Raw genomic sequence first — 18457 nt, 5'->3', positions numbered from 1 at the left:
TTAGTGGTTTCCTGGAGCTGGGCAAGAGGGAAGTGAGTGTTTCATGGGGATCAGGTATCTTAGCAGTGAAGATACTCTTGCGACTAGACAGTATTGAGGGTTGCACAACTTTGTGAAAGTTTTCAATGCCACTGAATTGTACCCTTTAAAACAGCTAAAAAATATGTCTATCTTACCATAATGAAAATAAAGTAGACTGAGGGCTATTTATGGTGTTCTTTGTCTTCTACCATAGTGTCTGATCGAGGGAGTATACATGATCCTGTGGGTCGGGCTATTTTACAAAGTGCACACAGGTGTGAGGTGAGACAGAAGGGGTCTTGGAAGTGAGAAAAGCCAGGTGGACCCCTGGCCAGGTAGCTCTGTCCTGATATGCCAAGGTTGTGGGTTTGATCCCTGGTCAGGACACATATAAGAATCAACCAATAAATGCCTAAGTAAGTGGGATGATAAATCAATGCTCCTCTCTCTCTCCCCCTTCCTCTCTCTCTAAGATCAATAATAAAAAAACCCCAGGTGGGTGAATACTATCTCATAGGCATACATTTGATGTTTGGTCCACTGCAAGATACTTTGTTTCTTCCCGGTCTTTCTCATTTTCCAGTTAAGTATAATCACGGGCTGCCCCAACTATCTCCTATTGCATATCCTTACAGGTGAAATGGAGAGAGAGAGAAACACGATGGAGAAAGTTTATTCTATCTGGAAGCATACATTTTGGCCTGGAGATGGTGGGAACTTTCACTACAAAATCACCCCGAGAAGCCAAAAGTTCACATCGTTCTTGAATCCCAAAATACCCACACAGCTAAGGCCACTGACTGTGGTGCTGCATGGCCCTGCGGGCATTGGGAAGACCACACTGGCCAAGAAGTGGCTGCTCGAGTGGAGGCAGGACAAGGTCCCCAAGACACTCAAGTCCGCCTTCTATCTCAGCTGCAAGGAGCTGAACCACCAGGGGATGTGCACTTTTGCAGAGCTGACATCTAAGACCAGGCTAGATGTGCAGGGAGCTGAGATCCCAGACCAAGCCCAGAACATCCTGTTTGTCATCGATGGCTTTGACGAGCTGAGGGTCCCCTCGGGGTCACTCATTCATGACATTTGTGGCGACTGGAAGAAGCAGAAGCCGGTGCCCGTCCTGCTGGCCAGTTTGCTGAAGAGGAAACTGCTCCCCAAGGCCACGTTGCTGGTCACCACACGCCCGGGGGCCCTGAGAGAGCTCCGGCTCCTGGCTGAGCAGCCTGTCTTCCTAGAGGTGGAGGGGCTCTCGGAGCTGGGCAGGAGGGAGTACTTCCTGAAGCACTTTGGGCAGGAGGACCAAGCCCTGCGAGCTTTTGAGGCAATGAGGAGCAACCCGGCTTTGTTCTGCATGGGCTGCATGCCCGCTGTGTGCTGGGTCACCTGCACGTGCCTGAGCCAGCAGATGGAGCAGGGACAGGACCCAGCCCAGACCTGCCAAACCACCACCTCCCTCTTCCTGCATTTCCTGTGTGGCCAGTTCACGCCCGCCCCTGAGGGCTGCCCCCGAGGACCCCTGCTAGCTGCCCTGAGGGCAGTGTGTCTCCTGGCTGCTGAGGGCCTCTGGGCACAGATGTCAGTGCTGGATGGAGGAGACCTCAGGAGGCTGGGGCTCAAGGAGTCTGACCTGCGTCCTTTCCTGGACAAGAACATCGTCCAGGAGGACATAGACTGTGAGGGCTGCTACGCCTTCGCCCACCTCAGTGTCCAACAGTTTCTGGCTGCTGTGTTCTACGTTCTGGACAATGAGGAGCAGAAAGACGGGGGCAGCTGCAGGCCAGACATTGGGGACCTGCAGATGCTGCTGTCCAAGGAAGAAAGACTCAAGAACCCCAACCTGACCCACGTGGGCTACTTCTTATTCGGCCTCTTGAACGAGCAGAGAGCCAGGGAGCTGGAGACGACGTTTGGCTGCCGAGTGTCATGGGGGGTGAAGCAGGAGCTACTGACATCATTGTCTGGTGGGTGTGAACCCTTCTTCTCAACCACAGACTTGAAGGAGGTGCTGTACTGCCTTTACGAATCTCAGGAGGAGCCGCTGGTGAGGGAGACCATGGCCCACCTCAGGGAAATGTCCTTGCATTTGCAAAACAAAGTGGACCTTGTGAATTCATCATTCTGTCTCCAGCATTGTCAGAAATTGCAGAAGATTTCGCTGCAGGTGGAGAAGGGGATATTCCTGGAGGGTGACCACGCCTCAGAATCACACACGTGGGTGGAAAGGTAAGAACTCCCCTCTTACTCTCCTTCTTTCCACCTTTAGCCTCCTCCATGCTCCACTGGAGGGACAGTTGCCTGCTTCGTGGGGTTTAAGGTCAGTATTTTCTTCTTGCTGGAGTTTCTTTCCCTGAGCTCTCCATTCTAGACAGATACCACAATGTTCAGATTAGGAATGGGGGCTTTGAAACCTGAAATTTTGTTGTCAGGTATATTGGAGTAGCATTGCTTGATAATGTGATATAAATTTGATGTGTACACCTTTATAATATGACGTGTATACACCCTTGTGTGCTCACCACCCAAAATCAACCTCCTTCTGTTTTATTGTTAAGTTTTCATGTGGCGAATGGATTCAGGAAGTCCCTAGACTCTCTCAACATTTCACATGTGTTCTTTTCCCTACCAGTTCTTAAAAAAAAAAAAAATCCTTACCCAAGGATACATTTATTGATTTTTTTTAGAGAGAAGGGAAGGGAGGATGAAAGGGAAGGAGAGAAACATTGATGTGAGAGAGAAACATGGATTGTTTGCTTCTTGTAAGTGTCCTGACTGGGACCTGACCCCAAAACTCAGGCATGGGCCCTGATTGGGAATTGAACCTGTGGTCTTTCACTTTGCAGGACAACACCCAACCAACTGAGCCATACTGGTCAGGGCTCTATTTTTAATTTTTTGAGGACCCTCCCTACTGTTTTCCATGGTGGTTGTACCAACTTAGATTCTTCTTAACAGTGCATGAGGGTTCCCTTTTCTCCACATCCTCACCAACACTTGTTATCTCTTCTTGTTTGATGGTGGCTTTTTAACAGGTGTGAGGCGAGATTTCATCATGGTTTTGACTATTTCCTAGTTAACTAGTGACGTTGGCCATCCGTAGGTCATCTTGAAAACAAATGTTTATGCAGGTCCTCTGCCCATTTTATGGTTGGACTTTTTCTATTGAGTTGTATGAGCTCTTTATATATATTTTAATATCGACCCCTTATCAGATGTACGATTTGCAAATATTTCCTCCCATTCTGTAGGCTGCTTTTTCATTTTGTTGATTGTTTCCTTTGCAGGACAACCTTCTGATTCTCATTACTTTTCCCATATGTACTTTTTCAAAAAATTGCATTTATTGGGGTGACATTGGTTCACTAAACCATACAGGTTTCAAGTGTATAACCCAATACAACATCATCTGCTCACTGCACCCTGTGCCCATCACCCCAAGCAAAGTCTCTTTCAGTCATGATTTCCCCACCTGGGCCCACCTCCACCTGCTCCCCACCCCCTTTCCCTCTGGCCATCACCACACTGTTGTCTGTGTCTGTGGGTTATGTATTGGTTTTTGGGCTAACTGCTTCACCTTCTTTCATCCAGTCCTCCCACCCCCTGCCCTCTACCAGCTGTCAGTCTGTTCCACGTGTCCATGCCTCTGTCTTGTTCATTAGATTCTGTGGAGAAAAGGGAACCCTTTTGCACTGTTGGTGGGAATGAAGATTGGTGCAGCTACTGTGGAAAGCAGTATGGAGTTCCCTCAGAAAATTAAAAATAGAACTGCCTTTTGACCCAGTGATCCCACTTCTGGGAATATATCCAAAGAAACCCAAAACACAAATCAAGAACATATGCACCCCTATGTTCATAGCAGCGTTATTTACAATCGCCAAGATCTGGAGACAGTCCAAGTGCCCATCAGTAGATGAGTGAATAAAAAGCTGTGATATATTTACACAGTGGAATACTACGCAGCTGTAAAAAAGGAGGAACTCTTACCTTTGGCAATGGCGTGAATGAACCTGGAGGATATTGTGCTCAGTGACATAAGTCAGTCAGAGAGACAAATACAATACAACCTCCCTCATACGTGGAATCCCATGTGTAGTTTTAACAGGTGCTGTTTTTGATCCCTTCCTCCCAGGTGGCAGCACGACCACCATGCTCTCCGTGTCTGGACAGATCTCTGCTCTGTGTTCAGTTCCAACGAGAACCTGAGCTGTCTGGATGTGAGTCAAAGCTTCCTGAGCCCCTCCTCTGTGAGGATTCTTTGTGAGCAGATAACCCGTGCCGCCTGTCATCTCCAGAAGGTGGTGTAAGTAGAAGATAACTTTACAAAGGCTGTTTCCAGGCATTGCTTTTTCAATCCCCACATGAGGATATGTTTATTAATTTTTAGAGAGAGAGAGAGAGAGAGAGAGAGAGAGAGAGAGAGAGAGAGAGAGAAACATTGATAACATCGATAACATCAATGTGAGAGAGAAACATCAATCAGTTGCCTCCCATATGGGCCCTGATTGGGGATCGAACCAGCGACCTTTTGGCGTATGGAATGACACTGCAACCAACGTAACCACTCGGTCAGGGCTGTCGCAGCGTGTTGATTGGGAGAGCAATATTTTATTCCATGACCAGGCTCTGACCAGCCAGGTGCTCAGGATACAAAGAAACGAAACAGTTTCCATCTTTAAAAGTGTCCCATGGGAAAATCATACCTCACATTAAGTCATTTTTAGGAAATCTGTCCAGGAGTTTGGATGTTTGCAAACATCCACTGTGGATACATTGGAATGATGCAACATTAAGTCATTTTCATGAAACTTGGCCACGAGTTTGGATCCTTCCTGCTATGAGGTGTGCTTGAAACTTGGCCCATGGGAAATAGTCACGTGAATGTGTGAAGTAGACCTAGGTGGGTTTGGGGAAATATTCTAGAGAGAAAAGTTTCAAACACGTGAATCAGAAGTTGTTGCTGAAGCAGACAGACTGATAGATACAGAGAAAGAATGATGGTCCTCAGATGGGAGAGGAGTTGGGAGGATGGGTGAAAAAGGTGAAGGGACTGAGAAGTACAAGGTGGTCGTTACAAACAGCGGGGATGCAAAAACAAAGTGCAGCAGAGGGAATGTAGTCGACAATATTGCAATAACTCTGTAGAGGGTCAGGTGGGTGGTAGACTTATTGGGGGAGTCACTTCCTAAATTATACAAATGTCTAATCACTCCTATGTTGCACGCCTGAAATGAATATACTATTGAATGTCATCTGTTACTGAACAATTTAAAAAATAAGCAAAAAAAAAAAATGAAGTGAGAAAAGAGCATGTGCTGATGAGGTAATGATGACCTTAAAACTTGTGTGTGGACTGGGATTGAGAAGTGAGTCTGAGTGAGGTAGGCTGTGGCGGACGTGAATCGAGATGTGGGCCACCTGGGCAGGTGTTTATGAGGACACCCTTTTCAACCAACACAGATTCAAGGGGTACCCTTTCTCTGTTGCTGAAACTTTCCCCTAAACCATCATGCCTTAGAAGCCTTCATGATGTCACTGAAAATGCAGCAATAGCTGTGCCCCACAGCGATGCACCGTACCTGCTGTCAGGTGACAAGTAGCAACAAAACCTGCCATAGACTGATGCTGGCACAGGTCTTCAAAACCTTCCATTCCCCTGGTCTGTAAGGGGTTACAGAAAACAAGGCTTAGAAGACACTTCTGGGCCTGGATGGGTAGCTCACTTGGTTAGAGCGTCATCCCAATACACCAAAGTTGCAAGTTCAATTTCCAATCAGCACACACATAAGAATCAACCAATGAACGCCTAAATAAGTGGGAACAACAAACCGATGTCTATCTGTCTCTCTCTAAAAAATCAATAAATTCAAAAAAGAGATGACGCTTAATGACACTTCTAATTTGTGTCATTAAGCGTTCAGGGCAATTGAAGGAGGGGCTCTGGACAGGTGGCGTCTTCCTTATTCTGATTCTTTTCTCTGCTGAAAATTTCATTTCAAAGCTTCTTGAAGATGAGCCACAGGGAATATTCACTACTGAAAAATGAAGGGTCAAGAATTGTAAGACCAGTTGCTGGTTTTGGAAGAGTATACAATATTTTAAATGCTGAGGTTTTTTTTTTGTTTCTGTTTTGTTTATTCATTTATTTTGTTTTTTAGATTCCACATATACATGAAATCATATGGCATTTGTCTTTCTGTGACTGACTTATTTCATTTAGCATAATACCCTCTAGGTCCGTCCATGCTGTTGCAAACGATAAGCTTTCATTATTTTTTATGGCTAAGTAATATTCCATTATATATGTACTACATCTTCTCTATCCAATCATCTATCAACGGACACTTGGGTCTTGTTTTCTTATCCATTCAGCCACCCCATGTCTTTTGATTGGAGCATTTAACTCATTTACATTCAAAGAAATTATGGATAGGTACGTAGTTTTTGCCATTCTTGAAGCCCAGGGTTTGATTGGAGAAAATCCATGTTATCTAGAATTTATTTTAATTCCATTTAAAATTCCACAATCATGCTAGCTGACCAGGAAATTAAAACACACACACATACACACACACACACAACCCTTCTTGGTCCATATCATCAAGGAATCTGCAAGTTATTTGCTAACTTCGAAACCAGAATTTACGGCTGCCTATGTCAGCAGTGCTTTGCAGAAATAGAGAGGCCATGTGTGGGTGTAGGGAGAAGTGATTTATTGTTATTAGAAAAAGGCAGTAGGCACTGAGGGGTTGAAGAAGAAGTTTGTGAGCTGAATGTGGAAGGAAATGATATAAGGAACTGGGGAACAGCATGAACCAAGAGAAGGGTGTGCTAAGCTCCTCGTCATCTGATTTCCTTCCATCTTCCCCCCAACACCACCTACTTCTATTCCTAGCCCTCATTTTTCTCTTTTCCATCCATCACTCCATTGACTTGTCCTTCAGGTCAGTGTATTGACCACCCTCCCCGTTTCTATCCTGATTGGAGATATCTCATTTCACTAGGCGTTCAGAGCCCCACCCCCCTCGGCACCCAGGATGGAATGCCTCCCTTCTTCTATGTTTCCTAGGATTAAGAACGTCTCCCCCGTGGATGCATATCGGGACTTCTGTCTGGCTTTCATCGGTAAGAAGACCCTGACCCACTTAACCCTGGAAGGCGGTGCCCACAGCAATACGATGCTGCTCCTGCTGTTGTGTGAGGCCCTGAAGCACAGGACATGCAACCTGCGGTATCTCAGGTAGATCTCACATCACTGCTGGGCGCTGGGTGAACGACACACAGTGGGGAGCCAATCCGATTGGATGTCACGTCTTGCCACACGGCAGGTGGGGGGCGGCATATTCTCCCACAGAACCTGGTTGCAGTTTCAGCCTCCAGGCTCTCTCCAGCCAGCTGGTCTCCTGCATGGAATCAGGAGTCCTAACTGCAAAGAAACACCCAGAATTTTGTGTCAGCCTCTAGGTTAGGGACCTGGTATTTCAGGCGGCATGTTGCCTTTGTGCTGTGATTTCAGAGCAGCCATCGACCTAGAATGGCCACTCAGTGACTCCGTAAAGCATCGAGGGTCCTGGTCCACTGGTTTGAGACACTCCTGCTTCCTCAGTGAATGCACTTAAGGAAGGCTCTGATTATCATTACCTGTCTTTAGGGCACCATTCCCCCCTCGACTCAGTAGAGTGGCCACCTGAGGTACTGGCTGATGGGGCGGGATTTTGAATTTGGAAATGGGCTCAGATCCCTTTGACCTATATGATCTCTTTATCCATAAAATGGCATTTTGAGAAATGAATGAAATGTGACATGTGAAATGCTTTGCCTAGGGGCCAGGCACAAAGGGTGGCTCTTACCATTGTTGATAATTGATGATGGTGCTGTTTTCATTTAATTGGAAAAACTGCTGATGAATGATGTGTCCTCTTTAAAAGAATTTTCAAGATTTTAATTATTTATTTCTAGAGAGAGGGGAAGGGAGGAAGAGAGAGGGAGAGAAACATCAATGTGTGGTTGCCTCTCGTGTGCTCCCAACTGAGGACCTGGCCTGCAACCCAGGTGTGTGCCCTGACTGGGAATTGAACTGGCGATCCTTCGGTTCTCAGGCTGGCACTCAATCCACTGAGCCACACCAGCCAGGGCTGATGTTTCTAAAAGATACATTGAGGCTTCAAAAGGCCAAATGGCTGACACGGAACCTGTATCATCTTCCACACGGCCAGGGCTGTACCTCCTTGTTTAAAATGGAATATTCCCTAATAATTTTTGAAGTTAAATTTTTTGAGTATCAGACCCTGGGTTTTTTCTCTATAGAATCACGTATCTAGACCTAAGTGAGATTGAGCAGATGCCCTGGTCAGGTGAGTCAGTTGGTTGGAGTGTTGTTCCATACACCAAAAGGTTGTGGGTTTGGTCCCCGGTCAGGGCACGTATGAGAGGCAACCCAATGATGTTTTTCTCTCACTTTGATGTTTCTCCCCCCATTCCTCTATCTCTAAAACCAATACAAAAAAATTCTTATCCTCAGGTGAGGATTAAAAAATAAAAAATAATGTTGAAATTTCACATAGAATCATATTACAGATTTGAGACGAGGCTGGATGTTGATAGAATGGCCATGGGGATCTTGAAGAAGCAAAGGAAGTCAATGGTCTCCAATAATTCAGGCCCAGGTGGCACACATATTGGAGCAGAACGTCATGAAGTTCAAGGATACAATCTTTGGGGAAACGTACTAAGTTGATAATCATTTTCTCTGTACTCCTGAGAGAATGACTTGCTCCCATGTATCCCACAGGTTGGGGTCTTGTTCCGACATCCTTCCACAGTGGGATGAGTTCTCCTTGGCCCTCAGATTCAACCAGTCCCTGCAGTTTCTGGACCTCACCGCCAGTGAGCTCTGGGATGAGGGTGTCAAGCTGCTGTGTGCGACGCTGAGACACCCAAAGTGTTTCCTGCAGAGATTGTCGTAAGTCTGTCTTCCGCGGACCATCTCAGTTTTAGTTCTGGGTCTCACAGAACAGTAGTAATACTGGACTTACAGAGCAACCTGTGAGGGCCCTCCTACTGAGGCAGACTACCCGGGTTTCCATTTTTGCTTCGGGTAGATGAAGCATACATTTTTGCATGCCCTTCCCTCATTGCTGGTCCTTCATGGCGCAAGGTAGAGCAGGTGGGGAGTCAACAAGAAGAGCTACAGCCAGGAGGATTGGCCTTTGGAAATGTTGTGTCTTCCCATGGGTGTGGCGCTTTTGCAGGCTGGAAAACTGTCACCTGACGGGAGCCTGCTGCAAGGAGCTCTCTTCTGCTTTGATTGTCAACCAGAGGCTGACACACCTGTGCTTGGCCAAGAACGACCTTGGGGATGGCGGAGTGCAGCTGCTGTGTGAGGGCTTGAGTTACCCTGACTGTCAACTACAGACCCTGGTGTAAGTCCCCACGGGCTGTGTGCGTGCGCGTGCCAGATGCAGAGAACAGATAGGAGACCACTTAGTGATTCTCCTTGAATGAACCTCGCAGCAGCCTGCTGCAAATGCGGAAAAGATTGGGTAGACCCAGAGACGTTAATATTTGCCTGCCTTTCAGGGCTGAGCTTACCTTCTGGCTTCTTTGTATTTTGGGAATTTGGCCAGATTGGTTCTCAGGTCTGACGTTTCATGTATGTTCTTTGAGTTCACATGACGTCCTTCTTCCTGCCCCTGGGAATGCATTGTTACAGGGTATAGAGTATAGGGTTGGGTTTTCTTTGCAGAAAATTTGTTTTATCTGCAAGGAACCAGACAGTAGATATTTTAGGCTTTGTGGGCCCATGTGATCTCTGTTCTAGTTATCCAACTCTGCCACTGTCCCGTGGACATGTAGACTAGGAATGAGTGTGGCTGTGTTGCAATAAAACATTATTTATTAAAAAAAAAAAAAAGGTGGCGGGATGGGTTTGACCTATGGGCTGTGGTTTGCTGTCCTTGTTACCTGGGCACAAGCCCAGCATGGACTACCTGTGCCCGTTAGAGTCACAGGGAGGGTAGTGTTCAAAAGGTTGTGTAGAGTTGGAGGCCTGCTTCTGCTCAGAAGTTCTATCTGGTTTTGATTTTTCTGGGGCTTTTGCTCTCCTAGAAAACTGCTGTCTGCCAGTTATCTCCGCGGCTTCTAGCGGGTCCTAGAAACACCCGATGTCTCAGTCTAGGACGTATGTGTACAACAGGGATTAAAGTATGACATAGGGAGTATAGCCAACCACACTGTAATAACTACGTACTGTGCCGGACTTAGTGGGGTGTCACTTTGGACGCTATATAAACGTCCAATGACTGTGTCGTCCACCTGAAACTAACACAATATTGTATGTCCACTGTAACAGAAAAATAAATTGAAATTAATAAACAAAACAAAACAAATATGTTAATCTAGACATACACTGATAGTTTAAGTCTGAAAAGGAAAAACAAGTAGTCAGCTTATAGTAGCAGATAGAAAAAAAAATGAAAAGAAAGATCCTATCTCTCCCAAACAAGTACTCATTAGAAGAAAATGAAATTTCACACATGATGTTGCTGGGTAGGCAGCTCTATATGAAAGAGTTAGGCTATGCTACCATTTTAGGAACACCTGTATCTTAGGAGATGTGTGTGTGTGTTGATTTATTATAAAAGGCAGCAGTCAAAGGCCAGTCCCCCCTGTGCACCCCGCACCCCATAACCTAGACACGTGGAGATAATGTAAGCATCATCCCATGTGTATGTTACATACAAGTCTGCCCGGAAGTAGGAAGCTCGAGGTGGAAGCTCCGTGATACTAGGTGTAACAGCTGCTTCCCCGGGCATGTGTCACAGATGGATAAGAGACTTCTCACCTTACGACTGTCTTGCTAGGTTGTATCAGTGTAACATAACCAGACGTGGCTGCAAACACATCGCAAAGCTTCTCGAAGGAGACTCCTCCTTGACGCACTTGGACCTGGGTCTCAATCCCATAGCTACAGGATTGTGGTTTCTCTGTGAGGCTTTGAAGAAGCCAGATTGCAACCTCAAATGCCTGGGGTAGGTACTTAGCTCCTTTGAAAGGTTTTTCCCCCATTTCTTCACTCCAGGTCTCTAGTGAGTCAGAATGTGGCTGGGAACAGGCAGGTTCTGCATAAGGACTTGTTGGGCCACTGATTTGGCACCTGTTCTCTTTCTCAACAGGCTCTGTGGCTGTTCCATTTCGTCTTTCTGTTGCCAGGATCTTGCCTCTGCTCTTACCAGCAACCGGAAGCTGGAGGCTCTGGACCTGGGCCAGAACACACTGGAGCAGAGCGGAATAACGGTGCTCCTGGAAGCTTTGAAACAAAGTCACGGTCCATTGACGACCCTCAGCCTGAAGTTGGTTGAATCCAGCGGGGAAATCCAGAAGCTGCTGCAGGAACTGAAAGACAGCAACCCCAGGCTGACGATCGATGGTCAGAATGCCAGGGTGACCAGATCCTCCTACGGCGACTTCCTTTTCTGCACCCCCTGAGATAATGCTGCAGTAAGTTCCCTGTCTCTCTGACATCTCACTGATGAAGACCGAACAGTCGCATGTTGATCGCCGGGTCAAAATAGAAATTGAGCACTGGCTTACGCCCTCCGGTTTACACTGAATTCTGCACAACTCATGCACCCCCTTTATGTCAAATGTCTGTTTTCGTTCACGAGGATACAGAGTAATAAAAGGCAAAGCATTATGTTTGGAGCTGCATTGATTATGTTTTTAAAGACTTTAATTATTTATTGTTTTTAGAGAGGGGAAGGGAGGGTGAAAGAGAGGGAGAGAAACACGAATGTGTGGTTGCCTCTTGTGCGCCCCCTACTGGGGACCTGGTCCGCAACCCAGGCATGTGCCCTGACTGGGAATCGAACCGGCAGCCCTTTGGTTTGCAGGCTGGGCCTAACTTAATTGTAGCCCCATGAAGCTACATAATGGGTGTGGTTTGTGGTTTTCTTCATTAGTTTTATGGTATTCTAATGCAGGAGTTGCTAAGCTTTCCCCCCCTTCTCCCAGGTGGTATTTATTTATTATTATTTTTGATTTATTGTTTATTTTTATTGTTGACATTATAACAGATGCCCCCATTTCCCACCCTCCCATTGCCCACTTACCCCTGCCCTCGACCTCCCTTCCCTCCGGCCATCACCACACTGTTCTGTGTCTATGGGTCATGTATGTATATTCTTTGCTAATTCCTTCACCCTCTTTCACTCAGTCTCCCCTCCCTCTCTGCTGACAGCTGCCAGTCTGTTCCATGTATCTGGGCCTCTTTCTATTTTATTTATCCGTGTATTTTGTTCATTAGATTCCACATATAAGTGAGATCACATGGTATTTGTCTTTCTCTGACTGGCTAATTTCACTTAGCTTAACAGTCTCCAGGTAGAAGGGAAGGGGGGATAAATAGTGACGGAAGGAGACTTGACCTGGGGTGGGAGACATTTTCTTTGAATGTGGCAAAATACACAGAACATCAAAGTATTGTTTTAATCATTGTAAAGTGTACAATTCAGCAGCATTTGGAATATTCACAATATTGTGCAAGCATCACCACTGTCTAGTGTCCAGAACTTTTTCACTCCCTCCCCTCCCACAACAAACCCTCTGCCCATTAAGCAGTCACTCTGCAGCCCCCCTCCCCCCACCCCTGGAAACCACAAATCTGCTTCCTGTCTCTGAACTTGAAACAGTTCTGGATTTTTAGGTTGACAACGGGGTGTGGTACTAGCATTCAGGACACAGAGACCAGGGTTCTGCTAAGCACCCCAGAACACACACGACAGCCCCTACAAACACAGAATCATTCTGAAACTGGAGGTCAGCCGTGTCCACAGGCTCGGGCTGCCTGTCACTCACCGCTCAGCCAAAAAGCAGAGATGGGGACTGGATTGTAATTGCGCCTTTATTAATATCAGATGCCGGCAATCTGAGACGGTGGCAGGTACGAACCCCGACATCCCCCTTCCCTCAGGCTCATCAGGAGCAAGTCGCTCCAGGGGAAGCATGGGAAGGGAGTGTGGAAAAGAACACAGAAGGAGTTCTGATGATGTTCCGTCTTTGGAATTTGAGTCCTCGCAGGGGTTTTGGTCTTGATGAACGGCTTTATTTCTGGTTCCTGGAACAGAACGGTCAGGATTCTGATAAGGATCTCAAAGCCAGTTAAATGGTGGTCTGGTGTGCCGCATTCCTAGTGGCCAGGGCAGCGTGAAAAGTCCCTTTGTTTTTTCCGGGTCAATTGTTCACTGCAACAGAATTTCAGCCAGAATATAGGATTACACATGTCCATTTGGTTAATTGGTGGCATCGCCTGTTAATAATCATCTCAGGCTATCAGGGAGAGAAAACGCAGCTGGACCCCAAAAGGATTTTTCTCTTTCCCCCTTAGCAGTTCCATCGTTCTCAGGCGGAAAACCTCACTGCCGAGAGCAGGCGAGGCTTCTAGTCCAATGGGGTGTCTTTGGGTCTGCAGCCTCCCTGGGGCCCCCCGCTGGGCAAATACAGACAGAGAGGAAGGGGTTATTCTTTCTTCTCTGCTTTCTGCACAGCAGGTGTTAACAACCTCAGCCTCACCTGTCAGGGGAGCCCGCCCCTGCGCACCCCACAGCCTGAAACCCCACCTGACCTCCCAGCACCAACCCCTCCAGGGCTCAGCTCTGCAGCCGGCCTGAGGGCCAGGAAGCTGCAGGGTCACTCCTGCCACGCCCCCACCCTGCTGAGCCTGGTGAGTCCCAGGGTGGGTGGAGGGCCGCAGGCGCCCAAGGAAGGAAACAATGGATTTTGGGCTGATCTCCTGAGGGCTTGTGTGGGCCTGCGCGTGTGAGACCGAGATGTGGGCACGGGAAGGGGAGGCCTTCCCTCAACCTCTTAGTCATTGAGCGCCCTTCTTCAGTACACGTGGGTGCTGGAGGCAGGTTTGGGGCCCTAAGCTCACGTCTCTGAGAGTCTCTGTAGGGACAGTGGCGAGGGGAGCTGAATCCAGGGAGATCCAGGGTGGAGTGGTTCTTCTCGTGAATTCTGGCCTGTGTTTTGTATTTGTGGATTCCAGGTGTGGGGGAAGGGGGCTGCAGAGTGACTGCTTAATGGGCAGAGAGGGTTTGTTTTGGGAGGGGAGGGCGGTGAAAAAGTTCTGAACTCTAGACAGTGCTGGTTGCACAATATTGTGAATATTCCACATGCTGCTGAACCGTACACTTTACATTTGTTTCCAGCTCTCCCTGATTCCAGATTCCAAGCCAGAGGTCAAGGTGACAGGCCTCCAGGAAGGGAACATTCCATCAGAGACCCAGCGGGTAGCCAGAGGTGGGGCAGTCCATTATAGACCAATGGGGGTGGAAAGCTGTAGGTGGAACATTCCATTATGACAAAGGGGGGACCAGTAGATTCAGCACTCAACCTCCTCTCCTGACTCTCAGTTTGTTAGGGTCTCATTAGGAGCTTGCCTGGATACTGCTCTGGAACCCGAGTTTCTCTCTAGCCCAGTGGTTCTCACCTGGGTGGGGGGATACCTGTCTCCCCTGATTCCCTGACTCAATGTCTGGAGACGTCTTTGGTTGGCACAGCCCAGGGGAAAGCATGCTGCCTGCATCTGATGGGCAGAGTACAGCGATGCTGCTAAACATCCCACAGTGCATAGTGCAGCCCTACCCCCCCCCCCCCCCCCACAGCAAAGTATTATCCACACCACATTTCAGCAGTGCTGATGGCACAGGTGGGCACAGGTAACCAGGGTTTTGGAGATCGCGGACGAGGAGTTGAACCGAACACAGACTTTATAACAGAACCAGAGTGAGCAGATTTATTAAGCGATAGCACACTCCACAGAACATGGGAGCGGGCCAACTCCAGCAGAGATTGACCTCTGGGCTGGAGGGATTCTGTTCTTATAGGGCAGATATTTCCTGGCTGGTTTTGGTGGGCTTTTATTACGCATGTACAAGTAGTGATATTACTTTAAAGCTACCGTGCATGTGGTCTCCCATGACTTTCCTTGATTGGCCACTGGAGAAGGGAGTCCCACAATGCCAATTTATTATAATGCTATTATAATGAAGCAGGGGTTGTGTAGCATCTTCTGCGCAGGTACATTCGTGAGTCACTGTGATTCAGCACTTTTCCAGAAAGTGGGAACAGCTGGTCTTAGAACAGGGTCTCTGTCGTGTATCGATGTCCTCTATCTTAGCCCTGGGGCACCTCCGGAGTTTCCTCCTTCTGACTATCTCCTGCCTCACTGAGGCTGAGAAACCCTGGCCTAGATGATTCTTTGCCAGAAACTAATAACTGCCTTCAAGCACTCAATTTGGGGAAATGCAGGGCTGCAAGTCCAGGGCAATTCTCCAAACTCAAAGTAAGACGCACCCCTATTTTTAGAGAACTCTCCATTAGGTTCCACGCCAATGAGAAAAGGTAAAGCAGAGCTGGACAAGATACACAGATTGAGATATTTTACAAACAAAACACTTTAAACAAAAAGGTCTCTATCTGGCCCTGCTGACTTCTCCATTCACCTTTCACAAGGGTTCCTCCTGGAGCTCCCTCTGCTCCAGTTGTGCTGGGCCTCCTACTATTTCACCAAGGGTGCACCCACTGCAGGCTCTGCACTTGCTGTGCTCTGCCTGGTGGTAGGTGTTCTGGGTGTCAAAGCTGTTTCACGCGCCATCTCTTCTTAGCACAGACACCACTTCCTCACCCAGTGGCTCCCTGCATGCAGGCCCCTCCCCTGCCACGGTTTTGGCCATCATCCTGTTTACATCCTCCTAAGCCACTGGTTACCTGGGGGTGATTTTTGTCCCCAAGGGGACACTGGGAAGTGACTAGACATATTTTTGATTGTCACAGCTGGTGGTGTTGGGGGGTTGTGTTCCTGGCATCTAGTGGGTAGAGGCCAGGGAAACTGCTCAGCATCACACAATGCCCAGGAAGGTCACTGCTGAATTGTGTGTGTATCTCCACAACCTCAAAGGCACATGTTGCAGCTCTTAGTCCCCAGTGTGATGATATTTGCAGAGAAGGCTTTTAGGAGACATGAAGGTTAAATGAGGTCATAAGGGAGGGGTCCTAATTCGATAGGATTGGTGGTCTTATAAAAAGAAGAAGCATCCTGGCTGGGTTGGTCAGTCAGTGGGTTGGAGCATCGTCTGGTGCACTACAAGGTTGCAGGTTTGATCCCCGGTCACAGCACGTAGGAGAGGCATATATATATATATATATTATTTTTTTTTCTCCCTCTCTCTCCCCTTCCCTCCCTCACCCTTTCTCTTTCGCTCTAAAATCAATAAATATATCCTCAGGTGAGGATTAAAAAAAAAAAGAGGAAGCAAGCAATGTCTCTGGGTGCATGCATGGAAGAAAGGCCATCTATGAGTCAGGTTTAATATATGGAACTAACTGTGACAAGTACTTACACCAAACACTAAAACATTTAAAGCTGAACACAGGAAAGCAAGCTGATTGACTAGGGCTCCAGTGAAACCGGGAGGAGCTTTCTCACCAGGAACCGAATCGGCCACCACCTTGACCTTGGACTTCCCTGCCTCAGAACAGTGAGGAAATAAATTTCTCTTGTGTTAGCCCCCACCTGTGGATTTTGTTATGGCTGCCTGAGCAGGTACGAGAGGTGCCTACAAAACAGGGTTCCCTGGCCCCCAGATGACAGGAGTGCTGGAGTTGACACCCTGCTAATGGGCTGATTTTGAAAAGTCTCTGACGCTCAAGTAGAGAGAGAGCCACCCGCGTGACGGCCTGATGTGTAGGTGAGTGACTGACTCATCTTGGTTTTTTTTACATGAACCATTACGTTCTGCAACATTTTACATAACAGTTACACCAATTGTTACATTAAAAACTTGTACCATGTAGACGTATATGGTGTATATGTCATAGCCAATCTAAAGACAAAGATCAGTGGGGAAGGTGAGGACAGTATGTGTTAGTTTGTGATATCTTCCACGTGACGTACAGGAACATTGCACAAGGCAAAGGCATTTACCAATGTCTACACTTCAGTCAAAATACTGTGAGTTGCGAGTGATACATATGTGTCATAGAAAACATGTGACATGAATAGAAATAAACTACACTGTAACACATGTATTATACACTCCTATAGTTTTTAGAAGACAGACCTTTTAAAATGTTTACATATAATCAACATTTATCTTTTAATTAAATGTATTGGGGTGACACTGGTGAATAAGATTATGTAGGTTTCAGCATGTAAAATTCTATCAACTTAAAGAATAAAAATGAAAAAAAAATGCATTACACACGTTTGTACTGAATCTCCTGGAAAATAATGTTTTTCTATGACCTTTACCTGACCAGGATGTCGAAAGACAGAGACGTAGGGACACTTGTTGGGGGAAACGATAAAAACGCTCATCTGTACCCACAACCCATGAATGTCGAGCTGCATTATTACCTGCTGATTCGTGGGCCACGTTTTCCTCGCAGTGATCAGAAGCATAAGCACAGGTGTAGCAAAGAAATCTAAGCAATCGTGAACACAGTGGGGAGTTTTGCAAGGTAGAGAACAAGTTTTGTGGGTAGAAAGATGATGAGTTCAGATTAGTTGCAAACACCTCATAATATGACCTGAAGTTCCAGGAGAAAAAAAAAAGAGCGTTCAGTGAAACAGCTTTGGGTATCCATCTTGGAGAAATTGAAAGCATGGACTTCAATGAGATCCCCCCGGACTCGTGTCCAGAGAAAGGGGGGTCCGCTGGACAACCTCAGAGCTCCAGCGTTGGAGGGGCTGCGAACCTGGTATTGCAAGGACAGTCATAACATGAGAAGAGGAAGCCAGCCAAGTGAGAGGCAAGGAGGAAGTGGTCACAGGCAGCCGGCAGGGGAACAGAGATAAAAGGCTCCGAAGTGCCCACTGCAAGTTCCAGGAGGCTCATTATTAGCGTTTGTCATGAAAACAACCGTTTGGTCAGGTGAGAAACCAGTTTCCAGGAGTTGAGGAGGGATAGGAGGTGTGCGTAATTTCTCTCAGGGAAATCGGTCTCCACATCCCCGGACCGGTAATACCAGAGAGATGCACCTTCATCTGCAGAATTGACTCAATAATCTGAAGCTTGAAACCCTGTCTGTAAGTCAGAGCTGGGAAACTTTGTTCCCCGGGGGGTGGGGGTGGTGGTGCTGGTGGGGTCATAACTCACACACACACACACACACACATGCTATTCAGCCATGAGAAAGGAAGAAACCTTGCCATTTGGTACAACACGGATGAACCTTAAGGGCATTATGCAAAGTCAAATAAGTGAAAGAAAGACAAACACTGTATGATCTCATTTGTGTGTAATCTATAGAAGCTGAACTTGTAGAAACAGTCAAGGGTGGTTACCGGGCGCTGGGGGTGGGGGAAGAGGGGAGATGATGTTTAAGGGTAAAAACTTGCAAGTAGTAGATAAATAAGTCCTGGAGGTCTAATGCACAGCAC

At 47.1% G+C, this 18457-nt stretch overlaps 1 protein-coding gene across 1 annotated transcript; it reads left to right on the top strand.

Annotated features, from left to right (window-relative positions):
- The first annotated feature begins 661 nt into the window (after positions 1 to 661).
- On the top strand, positions 662 to 11699 carry LOC112313847 (NACHT, LRR and PYD domains-containing protein 7). The gene is made up of 7 exons (XM_024570468.3): positions 662 to 2244; positions 4205 to 4318; positions 7085 to 7255; positions 8807 to 8977; positions 9267 to 9437; positions 10878 to 11045; positions 11190 to 11699. Exons 1-7 carry the CDS (start codon positions 662 to 664, stop codon positions 11500 to 11502), a joined length of 2691 nt encoding a protein of 896 aa, XP_024426236.2. The 3' UTR covers positions 11503 to 11699.
- The last annotated feature ends 6758 nt before the right edge of the window (positions 11700 to 18457 follow it).

Source organism: Desmodus rotundus, chromosome 12 (genome assembly GCF_022682495.2).
Source record: "Desmodus rotundus isolate HL8 chromosome 12, HLdesRot8A.1, whole genome shotgun sequence".
NCBI lineage: Eukaryota > Metazoa > Chordata > Mammalia > Chiroptera > Phyllostomidae > Desmodus > Desmodus rotundus.
This window is presented reverse-complemented; position numbering and strand designations above follow the sequence as displayed.

Excerpts from the sequence above, each read along its gene's own strand:
- LOC112313847 (XM_024570468.3), top strand. The coding sequence starts at position 662 with ATGGAGAGAGAGAGAAACACGATGGAGAAAGTTTATTCTATCTGGAAG. Across the intron at positions 8,978-9,266 it reads TGTTTCCTGCAGAGATTGTC|GCTGGAAAACTGTCACCTGA; the intron begins GTAAGTCTGTCT and ends GCGCTTTTGCAG. Across the intron at positions 11,046-11,189 it reads TGCAACCTCAAATGCCTGGG|GCTCTGTGGCTGTTCCATTT; the intron begins GTAGGTACTTAG and ends CTTTCTCAACAG.